The 27,131-nt window shown below is 42.9% G+C and overlaps 2 protein-coding genes across 18 annotated transcripts in view; both read right to left on the reverse strand.

Annotated features, from left to right (window-relative positions):
- Positions 1-20,118, reverse strand: part of col18a1b (collagen type XVIII alpha 1 chain b) — a 48,023-nt gene extending 27,905 nt beyond the window's left edge. For 3 of the 7 annotated variants that reach the window (XM_058779274.1, XM_058779275.1, XM_058779273.1), the window contains exon 1: positions 1,388-1,955. In XM_058779274.1, the coding sequence (XP_058635257.1) occupies positions 1,388-1,868 (481 nt within the window). In that variant the 5' untranslated portion in view covers positions 1,869-1,955. The other 4 variants (XM_058779280.1, XM_058779278.1, XM_058779277.1 and 1 more) reach the window with 2 other exon arrangements.
- Positions 20,119-25,259: 5,141 nt separating this feature from the next.
- Positions 25,260-27,131, reverse strand: part of tns1a (tensin 1a) — a 101,917-nt gene continuing 100,045 nt past the window's right edge. For all 11 annotated transcript variants that reach the window (XM_058779001.1, XM_058779000.1, XM_058779003.1 and 8 more), the window contains 3 exons: positions 27,040-27,108; positions 26,885-26,914; positions 25,260-26,795 (listed from right to left, as the gene is read on the reverse strand). In XM_058779001.1, the coding sequence (XP_058634984.1) occupies positions 26,654-26,795; positions 26,885-26,914; positions 27,040-27,108 (241 nt within the window). In that variant the 3' untranslated portion in view covers positions 25,260-26,653. The remainder of the gene's footprint in view (positions 26,796-26,884; positions 26,915-27,039; positions 27,109-27,131) is intronic.

The raw sequence follows: 27,131 nt of genomic DNA on the forward strand, positions 1-27,131 counted from the left end.
GATGATTGAGCTGGCCTTAAATATCATACATTTCAATTTTAAGAAATTGAAGATTTCATGTGTCTCATATCTCTCTGTGACCTGTTATACAAATGCAAGTAGGTCATTGACACCATTTTGCATCTTGAAGCAGTTACCAGCAGTGAAAATGCTTGAGGGACATTAGCATTGCTTTCACGGTGAACATAATTCTGTTGATGGATAAAGCTCAGCAGTCTCAGTTATAGAAATAAAACAAAAGCATTGCTTGAATAATCAAGCACTCTAGAAGCACTTATGCTAAACATGAGAATGAATGACTTTGCCTGATGGATTATTTTTATTACATTTTCATGGACAGCCATAGACTCTCCCAATCTCATCTGATTTCTAAATCTAAGCAAGGTTTGGCTTGGTCAGTACTTGGATAGGAGACCACCAGGCAATGCAATTTGCGCATCAGAACTGACCGCAATGAGTAAACACGGCTTATATAACCTAATTCTGACATAACAGAACGCATACTAAGCGGATTCCCCACATCGTTCTCATTCACTTATAACTGCATATAAGTGTGTTTCTGACAAAATTTATGGTGCATACACACATCATCTCATTCTTATTCTTCTTAGGTTGATGAATGAGGAATATTCTAAAAGATGGAACGTGCACACAATAATTAGCATAATACATGCCTAAACCATCTCCATAAGGGTTTCCACACCACAGTTTTCTGCTGTATTAGTAACTTTCTGCAAACAAGCATGAGCAGCTTGTTCTCCAATTAAGTTAAGTCAAGTGTGTCACTTTCAAAACCAGTCAAAATACAATAAACAACTTTTATACAGGCCTCAGCTACACAAGATCAATAACACAATTTTGTAAAAAATATTGTATGGCACTACTGTGTCTAATAATAACAAATTGTATACTGCCAAATTTCTGTATTTTTATGCAACCCTGTGAATCTACATTTTACACTAAATTAAGAAACAAAAATTAAGTGCACACATATTAATGAATAATTATTTCTGATTGAAAATGCTTGCACTCCGAGTTTACACACATATATGAGCTACAGGTTAAAAACAGTCTGTCAAAATTAAAATGTTTAGAATGAAGGTGCAATTAGTATTCATGCATGCAGGTAATTCTAATGGATTCACACTGAGCCACGCATGCAGACGCAGACCTCACATCACAGCAGATGTGCATAAGTAAACGTTCTGCTGGTTAGCGTATACCCAGGTACTAAGTGTTGGTCTGAGCCCTGGCAAAGTGATAGCAGAGCAGAGCAACTGCTGACAGACAGGAAGTGACCTGTGTCTCTCACGGTAGAAAGCACACCAATAAAAAACACATACCGACAAGACAAGCGGCATAAGTTTGAGATGCATCACAGTTTTACCTTTGTGGTTACTAACGGTTAGGCATGACTGACTGGGCTCTGGTCCCTCGGGGAGGGTGTGGCAGGCCACAGGCAGGCCACTCTCCTGTAGGACTGTCCAGCAACTGTCCAGCAGCACCTCACAGAAAGTCCTGCATGGTAGCAGGGCTATCCCAGGTTTCTCAGAGGGCTGATGGCATCTTGGTGCCAGTAGTAGGCAAAAAAACCATTCCAAACCATGGTGGCAGCCTGAACGCAGGAGCCAACCCCATTCATTTAACACAGCTACCACATCCTCTGCCTGGGTGTGGTTAAAAAAATTAGGTACAGAAAATGTGACTTCACCATGAGATAAACAGAAAGGCCAGTCAGAGCCTCTTGATAAGCAGCTTGTGGAATCCTCAATGAAAGCGGAAGTGCTAATTATGCTAATCCTGCTGTCAGTGACCCTTGTCCCTGTAAGGTTGGTCGCTGTTTTTTTGCCTTCCTGAGCCAAATCCATAGTGGGCCCTGAGCCTAAGCCTGACCCAATGGCATCACCTGAGGAACCTTTGACATTTATTTCATGTTCGACTTCTTCTGATAAAGACTTATTATTACCCGTTTTAGAATGGCGAAGCTTCGAGGAGATGACAGGTGTCGTCACTGTGACATTGTTATTCCAATTCACAGTTGAGTTCTGGTCCCAGTTCTTCACAAATCCTTCGATCCCTCTGGCTACATCTATGATTTCCGACCCTACATCTGAAATTTTCTCCTCCTTACTGGTCGTTCCACCAACTGAAGTATCATTGTCCACTGTGGGGGCCTTTGTGTCAGGTGAACTGTTCCACCAAAAGGCATTAAGAGGACCCGCATGCAGAATCAACAGGAGAGACAAGCCCCAGCTGAACCTCATCTTTGCACTTATACTAGTCCTTCTGTTGCCCAAGTCATTCAGAACATGCTATCAGGCGTGTCTGGCAAAAGTAGTCACACCAACACTGCAATGCAAGATGAGTTATCTTTTCCTTCTCTTAGCTCATTTTAACAGGGGGGAAAGAGAGACGGAAGGCGTGTTCTCTTTAATATAAGTTGGACCTCATTGGCCACTTCTACTTTTGCCCTCCAAAATGTGAGAAATTCTCAACCTCCCTCTGTGTCCCAATAGACCCTGCTCCAAGAACACAGATGTGCAGCCTCAGTTTTCCTAATGCTCCTCTTTTGAGAATAAAATTCATATTTGGACCCCTTAAAAATATTTAATATAGGTTACTTGTTTGCCTGTGGAATTTCAATATCCAATGTGTATACTATTTCAGTTTTCATGAATGACTATCAGTAAAATTAACAATTAATCTTTGACCATTAATACTGAAAAGCACAAAGTGGAGATCACTATTTGCACATATCCTTTAAAAAAAAGATATACTGGCTTCTAAGATACACTGACTTCTAATAAGACAAATGGTTTATCGCCCACCAAATGTCTGTTCTGGGAATATGTAAGTTTGGTAAGTGGGTACAAAATTCCATGAAAAGGGTGAAATGCATGTGCATGTGTACAGCTTTGACTTTCATTGTATGGATAAACCTCATTATCCTTTAAAAGCTGTTTGGCAGCAGTAACCCCCTACATAAATTATGAATTTTAATATTGTACTTTAATCACTGTGTATGATCTTCAGTCATTTTTACTCATTATTAATAATGTTTAGTCCTCAGTATATGCTACAGCATCTGCACAAAACAGCACTGCAGTTATTTAAGGGGAAAATCAAGCAAATGGTTTACCCAGCATTTCTTCTCAGTCCCTAACTGGTTGTACTGAGAGCTCATTGTACATTTATTCATGCCAGCAGGGCGGTCTGGCGTGGGTCTGAGTGACAGACACACAGCAGCTGACAGCATATCTGATCTGGTGGATGTCTCAGCCTACGTACGTGTGGAAACCCATAACCTCATCATTGTGAAAGGCAGCTTTCCCACATTCTGATTCTGACCATGCTTGAACCTCCTCTGCTCAAAATCTCAAACTGTCTGTCCAGCTGTTCACTCCACATATGCTCTCAGCTCACCCTGATCACACCATGGGTACTTGGCCCTCTAACAATCTCTTTGTCTATTCCACTCCCTCCGTTGCATGCTCTCACAGTTCCTATCTTTCTTACACACAAACTTTGAAATTGGCACAACCTACACAGGCACATTCACAGTATCTTTCAGGCTAGTTCACACTGCCAGGGTGTTGCCAAAAAGGCGAACACACTGGCCCAATAAAACCTAGCAAATGTGTTATTTGGACTTCTGGCAGTGCGAATTGGCCTTAGAACACAGGCTTTTATCATTCTAAATTGCAACCCGAATTCTGGAAATGTTGGGACGTTTTTTAAATTTGAATAAAATGAAAACTAAAAGAATTTCAAATCACAAATAATAATAAATGTTTAAAATCACATAATAAATGTTTAAACTGTGAAATTTTTAAATTTTATGCACAAAATGAGCTCATTTTAAATTTGATGCCTGCTACAGGTCTCAAAATAGTTGGGACCGGGGGCATGTTTACCTTGGTGTAGCATCTACTCTTCTTTTCAAAACAGTTTGAAGACGTCTGGGCATCGAGGTTATGAGTTTCTGGATTTTTGGTGTTGGAATTTGGTCCCATTCTTGCCTGATATAGGTTTCCAGCTGCTGAAGAGTTCGTGGTCATCGTTGATGTATTTTTTGATTAATGATGCGCCAAATGTTCTCTATAGGTGAAAGATCTGGACTGCAGGCAGGCCATTTCAGCACCTGGACTCTTCTACTACGAAGCAATGCTTTTGTAATAGCTGCAGTATGTGGTTTTGCATTGTCCTGCTGAAATATACAAGGCCTTCCCTGAAATGTCATCTGGAGGGGAGCATATGTTGCTCTAAAATCTTTATATACCTTTCAGCATTCATAGTGCCTACCAAAACATGCAAGCTGCTCATACTGTATGCAATTATGCACCCCCATACCATCAGAGATGCTGGCTTTTGAACTGATCGCTGAATTTTATCTTCCATGCTGGAAGGTCTCCCTCCTCTTTAGCCCCGACAAGGCATCCTTGATTTCCAACAAGAATGCCAAATTTGGACTCGTCTGACCATAGAACTATTTTCCACTTTGAAACAGTCCATTTTAAATGAGCCTTGGCCCACAGGACACGACGGCGCTTCTGAACCATGTTCACATATGGCTTCCTTTTTGCATGATAGAGCTTTTGTTGGCATCTGCAGATGGCACGGCGGATTGTGTTTACCGACAATGGTTTCTGGAAGTATTCCTGGGCCCATTTAGTAATGTCAATGACAGAATCTTGCCGATGAGTGATGCAGTGTGGTCTGAGGCCCCGAAGACCACAGGCATCCAACAAAGGTCTTCGGCCTTGTCCCTTATGCACAGAGATTTATCCAGTTTCTCTGAATCTTTTGATGATGTTATGCACTGTAGATGATGAGATTTACAAAGCCTTTGCAATTTGACGTTGAGGAACGTTGTTTTTAAAGTGTTCCACAATCTTTTTACGCACTCTTTCCCAGATTGGACAGCCTCTGCCCATCTTTACTTCTGAGAGTCTCTGCCTCTCTAGACAACCCTTTTATAGCGAATCATGTTACAGGTCTGATGTCAATTAACTTAATTAGTTGCTAGATGTTCTCCCAGTTGAATCTTTGCAAAATTTCTTGTTTTTTTCAGCCCTTTGTTGCCCTCGTGCCAACTTTTTTGAGACCTGTAGCAGGCATCAAATTTGAAATGAGCTCATTTAGTGGATAAAATTGTAAAATTTCTCAGTTTAAACATTTGTTATGTTCTCTATGTTCTATTTTGAATAAAATATTGGCTCATGTGATTTGAAAGTCTTTTAGTTCCCCTTCAGGAACTCAAGCTGCGTCGAAAACGCTATGGGAACTCCTTCAGCATGACCGTGCTCTGAATCATGTGTGTAATCTGTCCAATGGATGGGCGAGACATCAATGGCGGGGTGACGTAGCGACCAGGAAGCTTAAAAGCACGTGCGGTGGAACCAGCGTCAGCTTTCTGTCATTCAGCAAGCACTCTGTGTGTGTGTCTGTCGCTATTTGTTTTGAGTCTTATTTAGTGTTGTCTGTCCCACATAAAATAAGCTCCACAATGTCTAAGAGTGCATCTAAGACAAAGCACTTGGGTGAGAGCAGATCACATTACAGGCTGTATGTTCCTGCCTGCAAACGTTACATCACTGTTGGGGATACACACAGTCTGTGTGTGGTATGATTGGGAGCGAAGCACGCAGAGCTCTCTTTGCCAAGGGAGCCTTCGTTAGTGTTCCCTGCGGTGCTGGTCCCGCTGCTGTAGAGGCGGAGCAGCGGCTGCACTCTTGGGGTTCGCAGATGGATCTGGTGGAGGGAATGGAGATGGGCGAGTCCCTATCTTCTTCCTCACCCACCAGATCCAGTGGCCGCTCTCTGGGATCGGAAGCCTGCTCTGCGGTTTCTTCCCCCCCAGGGAGGCGGCTCGACGCTCCGCCTGTCTTCCTCTGAGGAGGTTGACGCGATGAGCGTCGATGAGGATTCGCCCCCTCAATCACCCCAGTATGAGGAGCTGTTGGAGGTGGTAACTCACGCTGTGGCTAAGCTAAACAACGACTGGCCCGCCGAGAAACAGGCTGAATCACAGAAAAGCAAGCTTGATGAACACTTTCTGCGGGTTAAGCCGCCACCTCCACGTCGGAGCCTGCCGTTCTTCCCCGACCTCCACACAGAGGTGTCGAGGTCGTGGGCTAGACTATTCTCGGGTCGCCTCTTCATCCCCGCCTCTGACTACTATGGCAATGTGGCAGGTTGAATGACCGTGGATATAGAGTGATACCCCGGGTAGAACAGACGCTCATGAGCTATCTGTCCCCCGGTGCGGCGTCGTTTCTAAAGGCTCCGACCTTGCCCTCCAAGCCACTGTGCACAACATCAGCGATTGTGGGCAAGGGGTACGTGGCTGCAGGTCAGGCTGGTGCGTGTCTGCACACCATGGTGGTGTTACAGGCATACCAAGCCAACCTGTTCAAAGAGCTAGATGAGGGAGAGGAAGTAAAATCTGATGACATCTCAGAGCTCCGCAGAACCGCTGATTTGTCTCTCCTCGCCACCAAGGAGACCGCCCGTACTATCGGTAGGTCCATGGCAGCGCTGGAGGCGGCGGAGAGGCATCTCTGCCTAAGCCTAAGCCGGATCTGCGGACCTTCCTTCTGGCTAGGAAGTGTCCGACCAAGAAGCCCTGACGCCAATGGCCCAGGGCTTATGAGGGCAGGCCCCTCTGGGGAAGAGTGGGGTACACCAGAGGCCTCGATAGACTGGTTTCTCTTAGTAGACTATTTGGCAGAGTGGAAACTACTGCCAAATGTGTTTCAATGGGTCCTGCGTACTATCATCGCAATGTCCCCTCTGGTACTCTCTGACTCCTCCAGCTCAACTGGGGCTGGATGCTATGGTACAGACTTGGCCGAGGCTTCGTCTGTATGCCTTTCCCCCGATCGCTCTGCTCCTGGGAGTTCTGGCGAGAGTGCGCCGGGACAGGGTCCATCTGCAGCTAGTACCCCCGTTCTGGCTGGGTCACGTATGGTTCTTGGACCTGATTTCTCTCCTCGACAGCTCTCCATGGGACATTCCCGTCAGGAGGGATCTCCTCTCACAGGCGGGAGGCACTATCGTCCACCCTCGCCCGGAGCTGTGGGAGTTGTGGGTGTGGCCTCTGCTCAGTTGTGTGCAGGGCCTGTGTACTGTGGGGGGGCACAGCTCATAGCTTCCGGTCTCTCAACTGAGGTTGTTGAGACCATCCTCCAATCCAGAGCACCCTCTACAAGGAAACTGTATGTCCTGAAGTGGAAGCTTTTCACTTCATGGTGTGGAGACCGCCAGCTCGACCCAGTCAACTGCCCGGTTGGTACAGTCCTGGAGTTCTTGCAGGCCCATTTCTCCGCAGGGTTAACCCACTCCACCCTGAAGGTCTACGTGGTGGTTTTATCAGCCTACCACACCCCTCTCTGTGGCCAGTCAGTGGGTAGACACCCCCTATTTACACGTTTCCTCCGCGGAGCTCTGAGGCTGAGGCCTCCGGTACGATCTCGTGTCCCTCCATGGGACCTGGCTGTGGTGCTAGAAGCTCTCTGTAGGCCTCCCTTTGAGCCTATTGAGGAGATATCTGATCGCCATCTCACTATCAAGACTACCTTCCTTCTGGCGGTTTCTTCTCTTAAGAGAGTTGGGGATCTGCAGGACCTCTAAGTGGCCTCTTCCTATCTCGACTTTGCCCCTGGTCAGGCCAAAGCCTTTCTGTACCCTTGAGCAGGGTATGTCCCTAAGGTCCCCTCCTCTACACCACGGCCTGTCGTACTCCAGGCCTTCTGTGCTCCTCCCTTCAGGGAGCCCAACCAGCAGAAGCTCAACTGTATGTGTCCGGTGCGAGCACTGGACACATACGTCCACATAGGCTGCCCTGTGGAGAAGGGTGGACTAACTGCTAGTATGCTATGGTCCCCCTAAGAAAGGTCTTCCTGCTACTAAACAGACCCTCAGTCGGCGGATTGTGGATGCCATCTGCATAGCCTACGAGTCCTCTGATCTCCCCTCGCCTCTGGGGGTCAAGGCTCATTCAACGAGAAGTGTGGCGGCCTCCAAGACCTTTTTGGCAGGTGTTTCGATGCAGGACATCTGCAACGCTGCGGGATGGTCCACGCCCCTTACATTTGTCAGGTTCTATGGCCTAGATATGCGAGCCACTCCTGGCTCTTCTGTTCTCTCGCCCTAGCTGTACTCCATCCACACTAGGCAGGGATTTGAAAGTCTGGCGGCGTGGACACCTCATTCCTATAGCATTTTCGACGCAGCTCGAGTTCCTGAAGGGGAATGTCTCAGGTTATGCATGTAACCATGATTCCCCAAAGGGAACAAGACGCTACGTCTCGAGGCCATACTTCCGGCCAGGTGCACCGCATTAATTCATGCTTTCGCTGAGGAGCCGAGCCGGTGACCTGGCAGCTCAGCGGTGGTACAGCGACTGTGGCGACGGGACGTTCCCTTTCAGTCGGTCACTCCGAGTCACGTCAGATGACCGACGAAATTGGGATCCCTACCAAAGCGCGACAGGAGCTGTCCCTTCCAGTGCCCTGTGTAGGCCTCCTGGTCCTTCCTATAAGGCAGATGATAGGACCGGGCTCTACACAGAGAAGGTCAACTACTGTTGTTCCTTGAGCAACCCAGACAGTAGGACTTGGATAACACTGGGAAGCGTGCCCTTCAGGCACACTGCGGAGTCACCTCCTCCCAGAGGGGTTTAAGTGGCATTTAGACATGTGAAGTAACCCCGTAGGGCCCTATTGCACATGGAAGTCTCTGAGATGGCTTAGGCTGCATCATTAGAGATGGCAGAACGTGGTCTGCCAGGGGAAACACGGCTCTAATAAGCATACAGTGGAATACACATATGGGATCCCGGCAGGGTCTCTCATTTCATTGTGCATCTCCTGATCCCTTCAGATCAGGAGATGCACAAGCCTACAGCACATCCAGAGCAAACCTGAAGAGGGGCATCAAAAAGGCCAAGCACTGCTACAAGCTAAAGATAGAGGGACACTTTTCCAACTCTGACCCTCGACGCATGTGGCAGGGCATTCAGGCCATCAGTGACTACAAACCCACCCACTCCACCCCCGCAGCCACTGATGTCAACTTCCTGAACGAGCTAAATTACTTTTATGCTCGCTTTGAAAGAGACAACAGAGAAACTGCCACCAAGCTCAATCCCTCAGCTGACCACCCACCAATCATACTCTCCTCCACAGATGTCTGCAAGGAACTGAGCCGGATCAGCGTGCACAAGGCTGATGGACCAGACAACATCCCTGGTCGTGTTCTCAGGGCATGTGCGGAGCAGCTCGCTGGGGTTTTCACAGACATTTTCAATCTGTCTCTTGCCCAAGCAGCCGTACCAACATGCTTTAAATGCACTTCCATTGTGCCAGTGCCAAAACACTCTAGTCCGAGGTGCCCCAATGACTACCGCCCTGTAGCACTCACACCCATCGTCATGAAGTGCTTTGAGCGGCTGGTCCTGGAACACCTAAAAGACTCTCTACCATCCACATTGGACTCACACCAGTTTGCCTACCGTAGCAATAGGAGCACAGAGGATGCAGTTTCCATGGCACTGCACTCTGTGCTCACTCACCTGGACAATAAGAACACTTATGCACGTATGCTGTTTGTTGACTTCAGCTCAGCATTCAACACTGTCATTCCAACCAAGTTAATAGCCAAACTTGGAGACCTGGGCATCAATACCTCAATGTGCAACTGGATTTTGGACTTCCTGACCAACAGACCCCAGAATGTTCGATCAGGATTCACCTGCTCCACATCCATCACACTTAACACTGGTGTACCACAGGGCTGTGTGCTAAGCCCGTTTCTCTACTCCCTCTTCACCTCCGACTGCAAGCCTGTGTATGGATCTAATTCCATCGTCAAGTTTGCAGACAACACCACGGTGATTGGCCTCATCAGTAACAACAATGAGACTGCCTATAGGGAGGAGATCCAGCACCTGGCCACATGGTGCACTGAAAATAACCTGCTCCTCAACACCACCAAAACGAAGGAGCTCATCGTGGACTTCAGGAAGGAGTCAAGAGGCACACACGACACCATCCACATCAATGGAATGGCTGTTGAGAGTGTCTCCAGTTTCAAGTTCCTGGGGATCCACATCTCGGCGGACATGTTGTGGAAAACCAACACCTCCAGCCTGGTCAAGAAGGCTCATCAGCGCCTCTTCTTTCTGAGGACACTGAGGAAGAATCAGCTCTCCTCTGCTATCCTGGTGAACTTCTATCGCTGCACAATAGAAAGCATCCTGACCAACTGTGTCACAGTATGGTATGGGAGCTGCTCTGTTGCAGAGCGCAAGGCACTGCAGCGGGTGGTGAAAATTGCCCAGCGCATCACAGGGACTCCACTACCTGCCATTGAACACATCCAGAGGAAACGCTGTCTGCATCGAGCTCGCAGCATCCTTAAGGACTCCTCTCACCCAGCCCACAGACTGTTTTCTCCTGCCCTCCGGCAGGCGTTTCAGGTGCCTCCGGACCAGGACCAGCAGATTAAAGAACAGTTTCTTCCCCAGAGCTGTCTCTTTACTGAACTCTAACCCCCGTTGATCCACTTCCTCATATATTATTAACTCTTCTCTCCTACCTCACATCGGCCTTATTTGCACTACTGAATGTAAATTTTTATTACAGTAACAACTGTTTACTTTTGTATCTTGCACTACCATACCTAAATTGGATTATGCTCATTTGCACTGCCGACTGTTGTTTACATTATCAATGTTTACATTAACATTTTGCACCGTACGTCTAATTGTAATATGCAATCACTTCCACTGCACTTTTACACCTTGTTTATAGTAATAGCCATCTGTATATATATTATATTGATAGTACATATCACCTGTAAATTCTGTTTATAGTAATAGCCATCTGTATATTTATTCACTATACATATTCACCTGTAAATTCTGTCTATATTAATAACCATCTTTCTATATATATTTATACATATATTCAGTACATATCCTTGTCCTGCACTTATTCAACCATTGTATATCCTGCACTTGCTGCTATTGCACTTCTGGTTAGACCTAAACTGCATTTCGTTGCCCTGTACCTGTACTTGTGTAATGACAATAAAGTTGAATCTAATCTAATCTAATCTAATCTAATCTAATCTAATCTAATCATATGGGCACTAGCCTCACATCAGATTTCAAGAAACTGGACAGGACAGAGCAAAGCTAGGGCTGGGTCTGCCTCCTCCAGGGGCAGCGCTTGCAGGTTCACTACCTGGTCCCTGAAGGGAGTGGTAGGAACCTTGGGCACATAGCCGGGCCGGGGGCCTCAGTGTTGCACTGGAGTCAGCCGGCCCAAACTCAAGGCATGATTCGTTGACCGAAAATGCCTGCAGGTTCCCCACCCTCTTGATTGAGGCCAATGCAGTGAGGAGTAGGGTTTTCATAGAGAGAAACTTCAACTTGACTGACTGCAAAGGCTCAAAGGGGGCAGTTTGTAGGGCTCTTAGCACCAATGCCAAATCCCAAGAGGGTAGGGAGGGAGGCCTAGGAGGGTTTAACCTCCTGGTCCCCCTAAGAAACCTGACAACCAGATCGTGCTTCCCCACCGACCTCCCCTCTACGGGATGGTGGTGAGCGGAAATAGCAGCAACATAAACCTTAAGGGTGGAGGGGGACAGCCTACACTCCAACTCTTGTTGCAAAAAGGAAAGCACGGCTCTGATCGAACATCTCCGGGGGTTCTCACGGTGAGAGGAACACCATTCGACGAACAGGTTCCACTTCAGCGCATAGGCCCGTCTTGTGGACGGTGCTCATGCTGAAGTGATAGTGAGAGCTACCTCCTGGGGCAGATCACCTAGAACCTCCGCGTTCCGTCCAGGGACCACACATGGAGTTTCCACAAGTCTGGACGCGGGTGCCAGAGGGTGCCCCGTCTCTGAGAAAGCAGATCCTTCCTCAGAGGAATCGGCCAGGGAGGGGCTGTCGCGAGGAGCATGAGTTCCGGGAACCAGGTCCTGTTGGGCCAATATGGAGCCACTAACAAGACCTGCTCCTCGTCCTCCCTGATCTTGCACAGTTTCTGTGCTAGCAGGCTCACTGGGGGAACGCATATTTGCGCAGGCCCTGGGGCCAGCTGTGTGCCAGTGCATCCGTGCTGAGCGTTGCCTTGGACAGGGAGTAGAACCACTGGCAGTGGGTGGTTTCCGGGGATGCAAACAGGTCTACCTGAGCAACTCCGAACCGACTCCAAATCAGCTGGACCGCCTGGGGATGGTCTCCACTCCCCAGGAAGTGCCACTCGAGACAGCTCGTCGGCTGCCTGATTGAACACTCCTGGGATGTGGATGGCATGAAGGGACCTCAGATGCTTCTGACTCTAGAGGAGGAGGTGGCGGGCGAGTTGCGACATGCGACGGGAGCATAAACCGCCTTGCCGGTTGATATACGCAATGGTTGCAGTGTTGTCCATACGGACCAGAACGTCCTTTCCCTGAAGGCGCCCTCTGAGGCGGCTCAAGGCAAGGCGTACTGCCACCAGCTCGAGGCAATTTATATGCCAGCGCAGATGGGGACCTGTCCATACCCCTGACACTGCGTGCCCGTTGAACGTGGCTCCCCAGCCGGTGGCTGAGGCATCCGTGTATACCACAGCATGCCTGGATACCTGCTCCAGGGGCACTCCCGCCTGAAGGAACGAGGGATCTGACCACGGGCTGAAGGTTTTGCAGCAGGCCGGTGTAATCTGAACCCGGTGAGTACCGCGTTTCCACGCCCACCTCGGGATTCGGCCATGGAGCCAGTGCTGAAGCAGTCTCATATGGAGCAGACCAAGCGGAACTATGGCCGCAGCTGCAGCCATATGTCCCAGGAGCTTCTGAAAGAGTTTCAGTGGGACCGACGTCCTGCCTGATAAAGTCTTGAGGCAGTTCAGCACCGACTGAGCACGTTCCTGGGTGAGGTGTGCTGTCTGATTGACCGAATCCAACTCCATGCAGAGAAAAGAGAACCTCTGCATTGGCACGAGTTTGCTCTTTTCCCAATTGACCCGAAGGCCCAACTGGCTGAGGTGCCTGAGCACCAGGTCCCTGTGTGCGCATAACTGTTCTTGAGACTGTGCAAGTATGAGCCAGTCGTCGAGATAGTTGAGGATGCGCACACCCCGTTCTCTCAGGGGAACTAGGGCCGCCTCTGCGACCTTGGTTAAGACGCGAGGCGAAAGGGACAGCCTGAAGGGCAGGACCTTGTACTGATATGCCTGACCCTCGATCACGAATCGCAGGAATGGCCTGTGTTGCGGGAGAATCGAGACATGAAAGTACGCATCCTTCAGGTCGAAAACCCCAACCTCATATCGGCTGCAGGAACCGGCTCTATCACGTCCTTCGCCAGCAGGACTGCGATTTCCGCATCGACGGCCTTGACTGAAGTGAACCGGATGCCCCTGAACTTGGGGGGATGCCGGGCGAACTGAATCGCGTAGCCGAGTCTGATGGTCCGCAGGAGCCACCGGACTGGGGAGCGCTAGCCAGGCTCCGAGAGACCGTGCCAGCGGGACCAACAGAGCCACCGACGAAGGGACCCAGCCTGTGACGGCCTGGCCTGTGACGGCAGGGGGCGGGGTCGGGGTGTGCAGTATAACACTCACCTGATTCCTCCTCGTGTGGGAGGGAACACAGGAACCCGGCTTGAGGCTTGTGACAGCCTGGCGTGTGACGATTTGAAGTGCTGCCGCCCTTTCCTGGTTCCACGAATGGGCAGGAGGGATGCTCTTGGGCAACCCACTGCTGCCTGCTGGCAAGAGAGGAGGAGGAGGAGGAGAGTCTCCTCCTCTTGAGACCCAGAGATTGAGGAAACCGCTTTTTTATTGATGTTTTGGGAACAAAAACAAAACAAAACAAAAGATTCTCCACCCGGCCCTCCTCCGGGGGAGGGAGTGGTGCGGTCATCTCCCGACGAGCAGTCTCCTCCATCTCTGGGTCGCCCGTCTCAGGGCCTCTTGCACTTGCGCTTGCCGCCAGGTTTGGCAGGGGCCTGGACGGGCTGGGCATCCTGCAGGAGGGCGCCCATGGTGACGAGCAGGCTGAGGGGCTGCCGCTGGGGTGGAAGCAGCAGGTTTCCTCCGGTGCATGATGTGCTTAATCGCCTCAGTCTGCTTCTGTGCCGCCGAGAACTGCTGGGCAAAGCTCTCGACAGCGTCGCCGAAGAGGCCGGTCTGTGACACGGGAGCATTCAGGATATGTACCTTCTCCTTCATATCAGTGAGACACAACCAGAGATGGCGCTCCTGGACCACTAGCATGGACATCGCGCGACCCAGAGACTGTTCGGTCACCTTCGTCACTCGAAGCGCGAGGTTCACACAGCTCATGTAGAACCGCCAGGTCGTGACCACCCTCGTGCAGGTCTTTCAGGGCTTTGGCCTGATGGACCTGCAGTAACGCCATGGCATGGAGGGCAGAAGCCGCCTGCCCACAGGCTCTATAAGCACTGCCAGTTAGACTTGACCAATACTTACAGGCCCATGAGGGGAGACACAGGTGCATGGCCACAGACCGCTCCACCGAGGGGATGCCCGCGTACCCCAAAGCGGCTCCACCATCGAGCGTGGTGAGAGGGGAGGAGCTACAAGATTTGTTTCGGGCAGTGAAAGGTGCCTTCCACAATCTTGTGAGATCCTCATGCACTTCTGGGAAGAATGGCACCGGAGGGGGGGCGCTGAGAACCAGCGCGACCCCCACCGAGAAACCACTCATCCAGCCTCGAAGGATCAGGACGCGGTGGAGAATTCCACACGAGCCCGACATTGTTGGCGGCCCGGGAAAGCATAGCCGTCATCTCTGGGTCTGGCTCGGACAACGCTACCACACCCGAAGGGGACAACGCAGCCGGGTCGTCATCATGTTTGACATAGCGGAGTCCATTATGCAACTCCGAGATGGTCATGTCCCCACAAGAAGACTGAAAGGGAACCATGGTTACATGCGTAACCTGAGACGTTTTCATTTTATTCAAATTTAAAAAACATCCCAACATTTCCGGAATTCGGGTTGGAAAAGTATTAGCCTACATACAAAACTAATAAAGGTAAAAACTAATAAAAACTAATAAAAACAATGAGATGCTGCTGATGATAGTAATAATAAAGAATATAGTAAAACAAGAGAAAATTATACATTTACAGCTACAATAGCATACAGCTACAGTGCTGTAAAAAAATCTAGATTAATTTTCACAGTGATATTCAGTCAAAATCTTCAACCAATATCCATTAATGAATAAAAGTAAACAGTTAAGAGTGTTGGCTCACTCTTAACTGCAGAACTGCTTCAGATAATTTGTAGGTTGTGCATGAACTATGCATTCCAGGTTTTGGCATAGCATTTAAATGGGGTTTCATTCTGGATATTGACTAGGCGATTCCAAAACTTATTTATTTATTTATTTATTGTTTTTTAACCATTATGATCATGATGTAGACTTGCTTGGATGTTTCAGATTGTCGGTTAATGACCCAACTCTGCTTCAATAACAGATGTCTTAACTTTGAAGTGTCCTAAAGCTGTTAACCAAAGCAATCAAAAACATGAAAAGTAGCAAACATTTGTCCATTTTACCTATTCTTACCTATTTACTAACTACAACACTCCATGCCATAATCTGACCACATGCAAAAATTCTTGACTTTTTCTACAGCACTATATGTGGTTATGTAGTGAACTGTTCTTGATCCTTGCACTGTTAACCCTGACTTGACCTTAGACCACCTCTGACTCTGCAATCACAGGCCAGTGAAACAGGCCTGGGAAACAATAATACAATTGCCATCAGGGATTTCATGCATAAATCCAGATTTTTTAAGTCTGGTCTTTTTTAAGAACAATTTATTTTCTGCAGCTAAAAACCTATTTTTGTTGGTACAAAGTCACAGTGGCAGGAAATGTAAGTTTAAAACAAATCACCTTCTGTTTTTGGCATGAAATACAATCAAATTGCATGTTTTGGGATTAGCACATTCATTTAGAATATATTTCCAATTTAAATTATTTGCACAGTCCTTGGCTTTTAAATGATGTTGAACCTTAGTGCATGTGAACAAAAAGGATAAGGATATACTCTATTCAGCAACTCAGTCGCAATATCCTCCCTAACGTCCTTTGATTCTCACAAACTTGGAATGAAAAAGGATGTTAGGATCAGATCAGGGGCATCCGCTGGGCAGACAAACACCCAAGGGGGCAGACATGAGACCAGTGCTGGATGAGTTTATCCCACTCTGAGGTATTATTAATAAAGTGCTCAATGTTTGTAGAGCCAGAGAAGGTCAGCAGCCTATTCCAAAATTCACTGTAAAACAATACTGAGCTTCTTGATACTGTATGACGCCCACATGCCAAACACTGACCCGTGTGTGTCTGTGTTTGAGAGGCACTTTCAAATCTCCACTATAAGCCACAAAAAGTCTTGGAATACAAAACAAATAATAATAATAATAATAAAATCATAATATGCACGTATTAACCAATGAACACAAAGCTGTGATTGCCATCTTCAGATCTATAAATGCTGGGAAAACCACTGGATAGGCTGTTCCATAATTGACGTATATTGGCATAGTGGCATTATGTAAACGCTCATCAAATAACACTTAACGCAACATGAACAGCTGTCTTAATGGCCTATGCGTATACTGAGTTTATTTCCTTATAATCCTGTTCAGCTGGACAGCTTCTCGTAGGGTTATGGAGTACACAGTGAGACCACACTTGAAGACAAGACTGCACATTACTTATTTAAAAGTACTCTCAGTAATTTCTTTCCTCCTTTTTACAAATAAAGAAATGAATAATACTTTTGAAAAACATGCACTCAGTAAAAGGACACTTCCGTTTGTGGAATGAATTATTCAAGGCTGCCTGTGAATAGAGCATTTCTATATTGGCCTCAGTAACTGAAAACTTTTGTTTTTGTGTGATTTTTACATTACATTTAACACTAGACACATCCTTAGATTATGAAGCACGTGTTTGTAGATTGATTTTGGAATAAATAAATATAGATTTCAACAAATGTCAGATTCTGCAGTGCTGTGCTAACTACAGATCTGTATAAATTATTCATGGGATTTGGTACAATTGAAAATGTATTTCACAGATGGTCATAAATATGGCAGCTATGAAGAAAAGGTCATGTGACTGAAACAGATGCAGACACAATACCTTTACTGTTTATAAGAACACTGCATTCCATGGGTGTAGATTTGGGTGACGGTAGGGACATGTACTGTACAATCTATCAACAATCCATACTATACCAATATTTGTAGTGATTGTAGTTATTGTTAAATGTAATAAGTGTTTTGTGTAGGCTTTATGTTTATGCATTCCACTGAAATATTGCACAAAATAGGCACCAATATGGAGACCATATCATAAAGAAGTAACCAAAGTAAGAAGTAGCTTGTCAAACCTTACCTTATAGGTAAATGGGAATGTGGTGGGGCAAAAATAAATCCCCCCCCCTCACCCCTTTTTTTCTGCAAAGCATGGTCTAATTACACTTAATGTTTAATAATAACACTACACACACATGCTGACAGATGGTAATTCTACAGACAAGAGTCACAAATATTTTAAGGGCAGTTACTGCTGCCAATTACTGTATTAAAGATCCTTTAATACCACAGAATTTGATTACCTTAAAGGGATTGCTAAGCTAAGATTTGGAACCAGCATTACTTTAAGTAACTACTTGACTCAAATGTATTTTTTTTTATATACCTGACAACCACATTTGCTCTACACACAGAGTGGATTTTGGTATTGACCGTATTCTTTATTCTACCAAAGCTACCTTCACCCATGAGATTTTGTGTTTGTTTGAAAAAGGGATTCTCCAAAGGAAACAGGCATACATCCTAGCAGTAAAATCAGTACAGGAAACCTAAATTAAGGATATGAATGCACACTGTATTGTAAAAGTGCTGAGTCTAAAACAATAATTGCACAAAATGCTGGGCTTAGACTGACCTTAAAAATTTGAAAATGGCCTTAAGCACCTTTTGTAAATACAAAAACAATAAGTGATGACATTTTGATAGTCAGAGATATTGCATTTGCTCCTCGGTTTAGAAAGTGCACCATCTGCTGGTAATCAAACACAGTATTCCCGAACCTGGGTGCTGAGATAGAAAACTAAAAGTTTATATTTTCTGCACAGTGAAATTCATTTTAAACTATAACCTGTAAGCTGTTAAGTCAAATCTACTGAAATATTTTTAAATTATAATATAAAAGACTGTATGCTTTCATCACAGGTCAGGATGAATCTAACTTAAATTATTAAAAAAGAATCATGCTAATTGCTGAATTCCCAGAAAGAACTACACTACTCATAATCCCAGGAGAGCTTCATTATCAAGAGAGGTAATTTTTAAAGGTGTAAACTGCAACTACTATAAAAAAACAAACAAAACTGAATTAGCTCCCTAGTTGAATATTATCTGCAAATAATGCAAATATTGTCTGCAAATAATACATTTAAAATATGTTGTTTTATGTATTATATAAAGTATATTATTATAAAATATATTTCCTCATACTGATTTTTGGCTTCAAATCAATTCTCAATTCTTTTATAAAGTATTATTTATTTTGCTGGATGCATTACAACAGTTGTTTTTGTTATGAACCACTTTTAGCAAAACTGACGAAAAACAAACAGATTGAAAACATATATATATCAGAATATTTGCCTTGAACAGTCTTCTCTACTGACTATCAATTTTGACTCATCCTGTCACAAAGTTTTACCAAGTATGCCTTGATGTAAGAGTAGAATTTTGGCAGAGTGAGGTAATGGAATGAATGTTCCATATAATTCACAATGCAGCATTCATCAGAATCAGAACAGAAGGATATGGAGGCACAATCCCTCCTTTACAATTAAAACTAAAGTGACTCAAGTGAACTGAAAGAAAAAAAGAATACTGAAAGTATGGCAACGTTTGTCACCTAAATATGACACATCGAAATGGACATACATAATAATTTACACTAATATTATGCATTCTATGCACTTTATACTGTGCATGTTAATGTTTTCAAAGTGACCATAAGCATTCAAAATCAATTAAAAGTAGGAAAAGTATGTGCTGTTCCAGCCTTGGTCATGTAACAGACCACTTCAATAACTATGCCTTGTCAATTGCAAAATTACAAAATTACTAACTACATTCATACGTTTCCTCCAGATGCTCTACTGCATTAGCCTACTGCAATTAGCCAAACCTTGGGTTATCATAACACTTGGTAGGTCGTAGACCATGGAAATGTCTACAAGAGCTGAATCACCTATTATGATATAGACTATGTGTAAACAAGTATATTACATCAATTCAAGACATGAGCATCATTTTCCCACAAGCTCTAAGTAGCAGTGCAAGTGGAAAGAGCCCAGATGTGCTGTATCATAAAGACTGCAGGTGAATTAAGAATGGTATGTGGTAAGTGGGCATATTATAATGCAAGATGCAAACTGAAAAAGCTTGAATTTTACATTCCATCAAACTTTGAACAAACCAAAAGCTAATTTCTTTATTAAAAAAATAAAAAAGAGCTAACCTACCTACAGCCATGTAAAGAACGTGCAAACATACATGTAGGCTAAACACATGTAATCAAATCATGCAAGTCAACCACTGAGGAATAATATTGCACCTATCCACATTTGCAGTGCATAATTAGCTTTCAAACAAAACATTCACACAGAAAGTTGGCGCCACAAGCCCACAACAAAAGAGAGTATGTTAAATAATTCATTTACAATGGTAGTGGACGCTGGACAAATGAAATTTCAACTGAAATTTTATAACTGCAAAATTTCCACAAGAAGAACAAGCGATTCTGATACCTGCGCGCTGAGCTTCCGATACTTTCTCCGTAAGTACCAGGTAAAACGATAATCCCAATATAAACCAAAGAGATCGCATCTTTATCACGTGGACTTCAATAACTTCTCTGAAATTAAAAGTATATAAGAATTAAAAAAATAGCATCAGTGGAGAAGTAATGCATGCCCAATAAACACTGAAAACATTGTAAGACAGAAAGAGGGGCGTGAATGCAAATTTTGAGCGCATCGCTTGACTGTCCTCGGGGAGTTCCACTATCAGAATTAGTGGACTGTACAGTAGAGCTATTCAAATGAATGATTCAAAGAGGTGAATTTATATAACAGGGCCATAAAGCCGACAGTGTTGGCTCCTTTACCATCTACTATCATTTTCTCCCCACCCCCTCTTTTTTTCCTGTAGAGCTGCTTTGGGATATGTGTAGCCTATTAAAAAAATTAATTCATTGAACTAACACAAATATGACTAGCGACTAGTCATTACCACAAAAATGCTCGTTTTAAAGATGAAATCATGAAATCACAAATTATATTAATTCAATACAAAACAATTAATTCATGCTTTGTTCACAGCGACCCAATTTATTTATTTATTTTCATGTTAATTCTCCTGGTTGCTGGTCTTCGCCTTTACTAAAATTTCTTTACCATTATAGTTCTTTATGGCAGTCTTTCCCCTCCAGTGCTCATAATATCATAATAACAGGATAGCTGTACAGTGAGGTACTAATAGAACATGACTGTAATATTTAGGGCATCTGTTCTGACATGTTAGCATCTGTACCATTTCTGATTCCTTCTCCACATACATTCCATTAGGGTCTGAAGTAGTGTGGTCTGATATTCATACTGTATGTATGTATAATAGTTGTAGAAAAATGATACTGATAAAACAAATTTTAAATAGATGAAAATGATTTCCACAGAAAGTGATTTCCTCATAGAATAAAGGTGCAGTTCAATTTAATAAATGATGCAGCGAAAGACAAAGTAATTAACATATAGAATGACTTAATCATTGTCCCTTTTCTAATTTTTTTTTTTTTATATTAAGACTTAAATTTGTTTTAAGTAATATTATATTAAATCTTAATTTTAGATGATGCTATGATGAGGTGATTATAGCACATTCTACTTAGAATTATTTAGAATTAGAGACACATATTTAATAAATGGTTAGAAAAGAACTTCAAATGGTCAGAAGTAAGAACATTAACATAGTTGACATTAAATATGAATTAATTATTGTTAGGTACCATAGATAGTCGCTAAGTAATTACGTAATTAAGTAGTCGCTAGATAATTGCTAAGAAGATACACTGCCTCAAGTCAAAAGAACTCAAACCTTAACACTAGTGCTGAGGTATTATTCATGACCCTAAGCTGATCTGGGTGTTTGCTAGTGTAAGCTAAGCACCTATCAGAGTAATACTTGCAGACTGGTTTCTCATGGTTTCCTGAATCAAAAGAGCCGATCTTCATGTTTGTGTGATGTTCCACTGATGAAATATGACTTATTTATGCTGCCATATGGTTGATACAGTGGGTCTAGACAGTTACCAGGGTGACACTAATAGACTGGATGCTTGACCAAATCAAAAGAGCCAGATCTCTGTGACGTTCCGGTGCCGAGTTATGGACAGTTAATTTTATTTAATGGTTGCTAGGACATGGCTGGATATTTGTCAGGTTGCTCGCCACTCAAAAATACCACTCCTTTGTCAAAAACATCCTACCCCCTTGTCTCTATGATGTTCTGATCCTGAGATATCCTCTTGCCCTTGTTCAATGGAAGTTGTTGCTGCTGTAATTGGTTGCTAAGGCATGGTAAGTGTCACGAATCCGGTTCATGGACTTCCGTCCAATTGTCACCAGAGATCACCCCTCCATCATATTGGCTCTCACACCACACAGACTGTTACACGTCACCCTGGACTACATTTCTCATGTTCCCTTGCACTGATTGGACTCACCAGCAGTCAATCACACACACACTATATTACACCCACTCAGATCCTTCTCAAACTGCCGAGTATTGTTTAGCGTTTATCACTGTTACAGCTGATAGCTACTTTACGGAGCCTGTCCTTGTTTTCATAGTCTAGTCATAGTCTTGCCTTGCCTGTTTTCCCGTGTTCAGATTCTTGCCTGTGTTTTTCGGATTACCCTTTCGTCTTGCCATTCGGACTCTGTTTACCCCTGCCTGGACTATTGCTGTGTACCTGGATTATCTCTCTTTGCCTTGCCCTGTTGGATATTGTTCGCCGGAGACTAATCTCGTCTGTCCTTGGATTACTCTTTGTCTTTCCTACGCCATACTTGTTGTTGTTATTGACCCATGACTGTTTTTGACCACATCTTTTAATAAATAGCTTTGTATATGGATCTGCACGATTTCTCTGTTCACTCCGTTATAGTAAGGAAGTTGGTATCGCACTACATATTGGCTGCTTTCTTGGCCAAGTCAAATGAGCCCACCCACAAATCTCTATAACATTCTGAACTCAGCATTTTCTTGCCAATGTTAAATCTATAAAATTTTTCGGGCAGATTTTTCATCATACACCTGGTCTTTTAAAAATGTCATAGCACACCTCTCCTCAATAAGCTGCGATGAACTGACACCTCATTCATGGGTTTGTGGTGCAGGACAAGTTATGTGCTAAAGTTTTGTCTGAATATATAATATTTACAGGAGGACAAAAACAATTTTGTTGAAGGAACTTCTGAATGACAGCGTGTTTCATCTGAATCAGCACGTGCTAGTTTAATTTGATAAAATGAACAAAAAGCTTTTTATGTTAAAAATAAAATGACTGAAATGTCATAGTTGACTAGACATAGAGTCACAAACAAAGTCTGTGTTTTATAGCTTTTACAGTAAAACTTTTGTTTTTGTATTTGAATAGTGTCTTGTCTGCACACATTATTTGTGGGTCAAATGACTAATAAGAAATGACCAAGATGATGTATAACAAATATATTCAAATGTTTCTACAAAAAGCAGTCATTAAGAACTTTCCTTGTACCCTTTTTAAACATTATTCAAGGTAAAGAGGGAGGGGGAGAGAGAGCGAGGGAAAGTTTTTCACTGTATTTTCTTTCTTTTTTTCCCTCCTCAGGAGTATCCTAACTGATAAACACCTACCAAAATTGTGAAAACTGATATGACCTGTCAATTTTCAAAAGGCATTCTCCTGACAGAAAATGTTGGTATTACTTTATATTTACTTGAAATTTAACAAATAAAATTTGAAAATAAAAATTAAAATATGAATGACATTGAAATTATACAATACTAAAGCAATATGCACAGTACATTAGGAACACAAACAATTCCCAACACACACTTTAACAAGACAATGAATCCTAAACCACATAGGACTACCATCAACAAACAGTATTTTTCTTATGTGTCTTGTTGAACAATTAATCTCAAAAGGAAGGCAAATAAACCATGTATTCCTCTCTTTTATGTTTTAACAGCTGACATCCTTCTGGAAAGGCTTACCATTAGAGCAGATGTTGGTAAATCGATATATACTCATATTCAGACGAGCATCATTGAGGTCCAGTTGTTCCTGAAGGTGAATGGGGTTCAGGTCGGCCAGTGTAGATCTACCACACCAGACTCAGAAAACCATATCTGTATGGACATTTCTTTGTGCACAGGACTGGAAAAGAAATGACCCAAGCTATAGAGAATGGAGAAGCATGGAGAACTTTGTTTACTGTCATCAGTAATCTCTCTCTCAATTTATTTGATTATATACTGAATTAGGAAATTTATTGGCCTCTCTACTATGTCATGTTGCATTCCCCATAATATAATTAGAAATTAATTATATTAATTATTTTCAGATATCTAAATGATGTTTTTCATAGAAAGTTTTCATGGAAATTTCCAGTGAGTACAAATATAGGGCCTTAGAGATCAGTGACTGAATTTAGACTGTCAGCCAATTCAGATTTTTTTTTCCAGGTATCTAGCAGAGAGCTATCTTTTTGTGCCTGTAAATAGAAAATCATAAAGAAAAGAAAAAATATTTTTGGCATTTAGTTTGAGCTACTTACAAATCTGTTCATCTGATTTGAATCTACACACTCTTATCTGACTCTCATAGCTGTCCTTGCACTCAGCATCATGATGGAGGGAAGTCATTGTTTAAGCTCTGATTAAGTCACCTGTTGTTGAATCAGTCTGTGGTGTAACAAATCAATCTAAATTAGACGGTGGTTGATGGAGATTGTGTTGTTTAAGGCTGCATTGATCACTGTGGAACTAAAACATTTTCTCCTTTGCTGAATCTAATGCCATGTTTTGATGTTTGTCGCTTAATATGGTCCTTAATGTGAAACACTGCCATCTGCTGAGAAACTCATACAGCACCACAAACTGATTATTATCTCTGTAATAACATAGAATGACAGCAAATTATTTGAACGACTTGTATAAGGTCAGGACTTTGAAGAAGACTGAGTTAATTATGAATGATCCCATGCCATCCCTTGCAGAATGTTTTTAAGTTGCTTCCTTCTACTCGCAGATATTATTTGCCTTTATGTAGGACCAATAGATTTACAAATTATTTTATACCAGCTGCCAGCTATTTTATACCAAGTCATTGTTTTTGTGTGTTGTAGTGCTTGTTTGTTGTTTGCATATGATTTACTGCTGGCTGTGAAACAAATTGCCCTTCGGGGATAATAAAGTTGACCTTGACCTTGATCTTAAACACAAGATCCTGGACATATCTTTCAATGTATTTCAAGATGATTACCATTTACCAAATGGTTCACTTTATGATTTTTTTCCTTTTTTTATTTTCAACTGCACATGGTCTGTCAAATGCTCCTTTTTGACCATTTGAAAATAGACAAAATTGACTGTAAACCCCACAGTATCTTTCATTTCATCCATGATCGCTCTCCTTAAAGCAGTGGAACACGTTGCAGCTCCAGAACTTACATTTGAAAAACAGTAAAACCTGACAGTAAATATTGCACTGCTAACACATTTTAGGTGAACTGCTTTGACTTTCTACCAATGGCTTACTTAACTCACAGTTTAAGTGTACCACCATTGCCTCTTGTTACAGAGAAATCTATAATAAAACACTTTTCATCCTGTCAGTTACTTTAGATTATTATTTTCTAAATATTCAATCTCTTTTGCCCCATCTATGATTATAAAGCACTTAATGGTGGTAAACAGAGAATGAACTCCCTATTTTAACAACCTATTGACAGGATGGAACGTGCATTACACGAAATTCTATATACTTTTGGCAAACATATTGCTACATTGCCTCTTACATTTCCACAGAAAACAGCAAATAAATGACCTTTCTTTGACCAATAACAATCCATATCAATCCAGGAGCTATTTTAATCACACACATAATGGCAGCACTCATGGAAAATTTCTATACATATATTAACTGGTGTTTTTTTTAATCTAAAATATTTTTTTTTTTTTCAGTTTCTTCCACATTCATGCCTTTTCATTCTAAATCACCTAACACAGTGACACAGTGAACACACATTCAAATAAAGACAAAAACTATAACATACATTTTACATCAAGAGCTTCTCAAAACCTGATTTTGATATTTTAGCTAAAATAATTTCTTTTTAACTTTTAAGTCGTTTTTTTTTTTCTTTTTCTGTAGACTATACACTATTTTTAAATATTAGTTACCCATGAGTAATACTGCAACAAAAATAAATATTCATTAAATGTCATGGTTTGTCATAATACATTTTAAAGACAAGTACAAAATGGATCTACCCATGCACTCAAACAGTATGCAACAAAATGTCTTATAATTGTCACTGACTGGGGCAAAGCTGTGAATGGGATGTTGAGCACAGTTCAGAAAAAGCTAAACATCTACTACCACAGCCAGGACATTTGTGGGTAGAGCCAGTGTTCTTTACTATCCATATGGATATAGAATCTCAGCATAAAGTTTCCAGTGACTGCAGTGTGGTTGCTATTTCCATGTCCGCAGGCAAGTGTAGCAAGTCTTTACGTGGTGATCAATTTGGCAAGGTGATTTTCTGCCATTTTTTGGACCACATTTTTTTTTTTTTTTTCATTTATTTCAACAGATTTGATCTGTTATTTAAAGTGAAAAGCTAAGTTCTGCAAAATGCTTTTCTGATTAACAGCAGAGCAAACTAATGTTCTCTGAATTCAGAGAAAATGACTTACTCTTGTGATTCTTGCAAGCAAACATGCAAAATGGCTTCTTCATACTTTTCACAGGAGGACACAGAAAGAAGAATTTGGAGTTTTTGACTTGTGTGATCTTATCTTTTTTCTTTTTTACAAAATAAAAATAAAATAATTGTCAGACATTATTTTTATGAACTCTACCTTTGGTTATTCAATCACAATATTGGCATTTTCTCTAAATATTATTTGCATTTTTTATTGTAAAGTCCTGCCTCCTGATAAAGAAGGCCAAAGGGATGACCTTTATCCCTGTCATTTACACTTACTACAGTACTTTAACCCTGACATATTCTTAATCTGATTTTTTCAGCACGATCTTCACTCAAAAAACCAGCATCATTTTCAAATCTTCACAAAGAAGAAAGAGTAAGAGCCCAACCACCAGAGTTATTCAACAAAAAGAAAGTAATAATGTATGTAAAAAGAATAATCCACTCTGGGAAAATGAGATAAGTATAATCAAATCCTCTTTGGTGAGAAAATTCAGATTCATGGAGAAACCAAGATGGTTGCTAGATGATCACTCAAGGTTTCTGGATGTTCAGCATGACTTTGGAGACAAAATGGACAATGGTAGAAGCAGGCTGGTCTGGTTCCAGCTCAGCAAACAGATGAGTCACATTGTCAGTCGTGCTTCCTTGTTTTCGAGCCACAAACCCAAAAAATCTGCATTATGAACCAGAGTAAAGTCTTATTAGTCATTTTTCTGAGTATTTAACAAAATTATTGTCATTGATTTAATGTGGTATACTCACTTTACTACACCACCCTCTGCTTTATTCCACCTGTGAAAACAATGGGATATGAAGCTCTTATCGAAATTAATGTAAAACTATATTTCTGAAAGGATGCAATGTAGTACATGGATCATGCAGATGAGTAAACTTAAATACCTAAACAAAATACTTACTTTCTGTCTTGTGGGTCCAAATTGCAGTAAGTGATCATGTTGATTGGGTAATGACGACGGAAAAAAATCCTATAAGGAAAATTAAGTTTGGT

The sequence above is a fragment of the Onychostoma macrolepis genome, chromosome 06 (assembly GCF_012432095.1).
Source record: "Onychostoma macrolepis isolate SWU-2019 chromosome 06, ASM1243209v1, whole genome shotgun sequence".
Classification (NCBI taxonomy): Eukaryota; Metazoa; Chordata; class Actinopteri; order Cypriniformes; family Cyprinidae; genus Onychostoma; species Onychostoma macrolepis.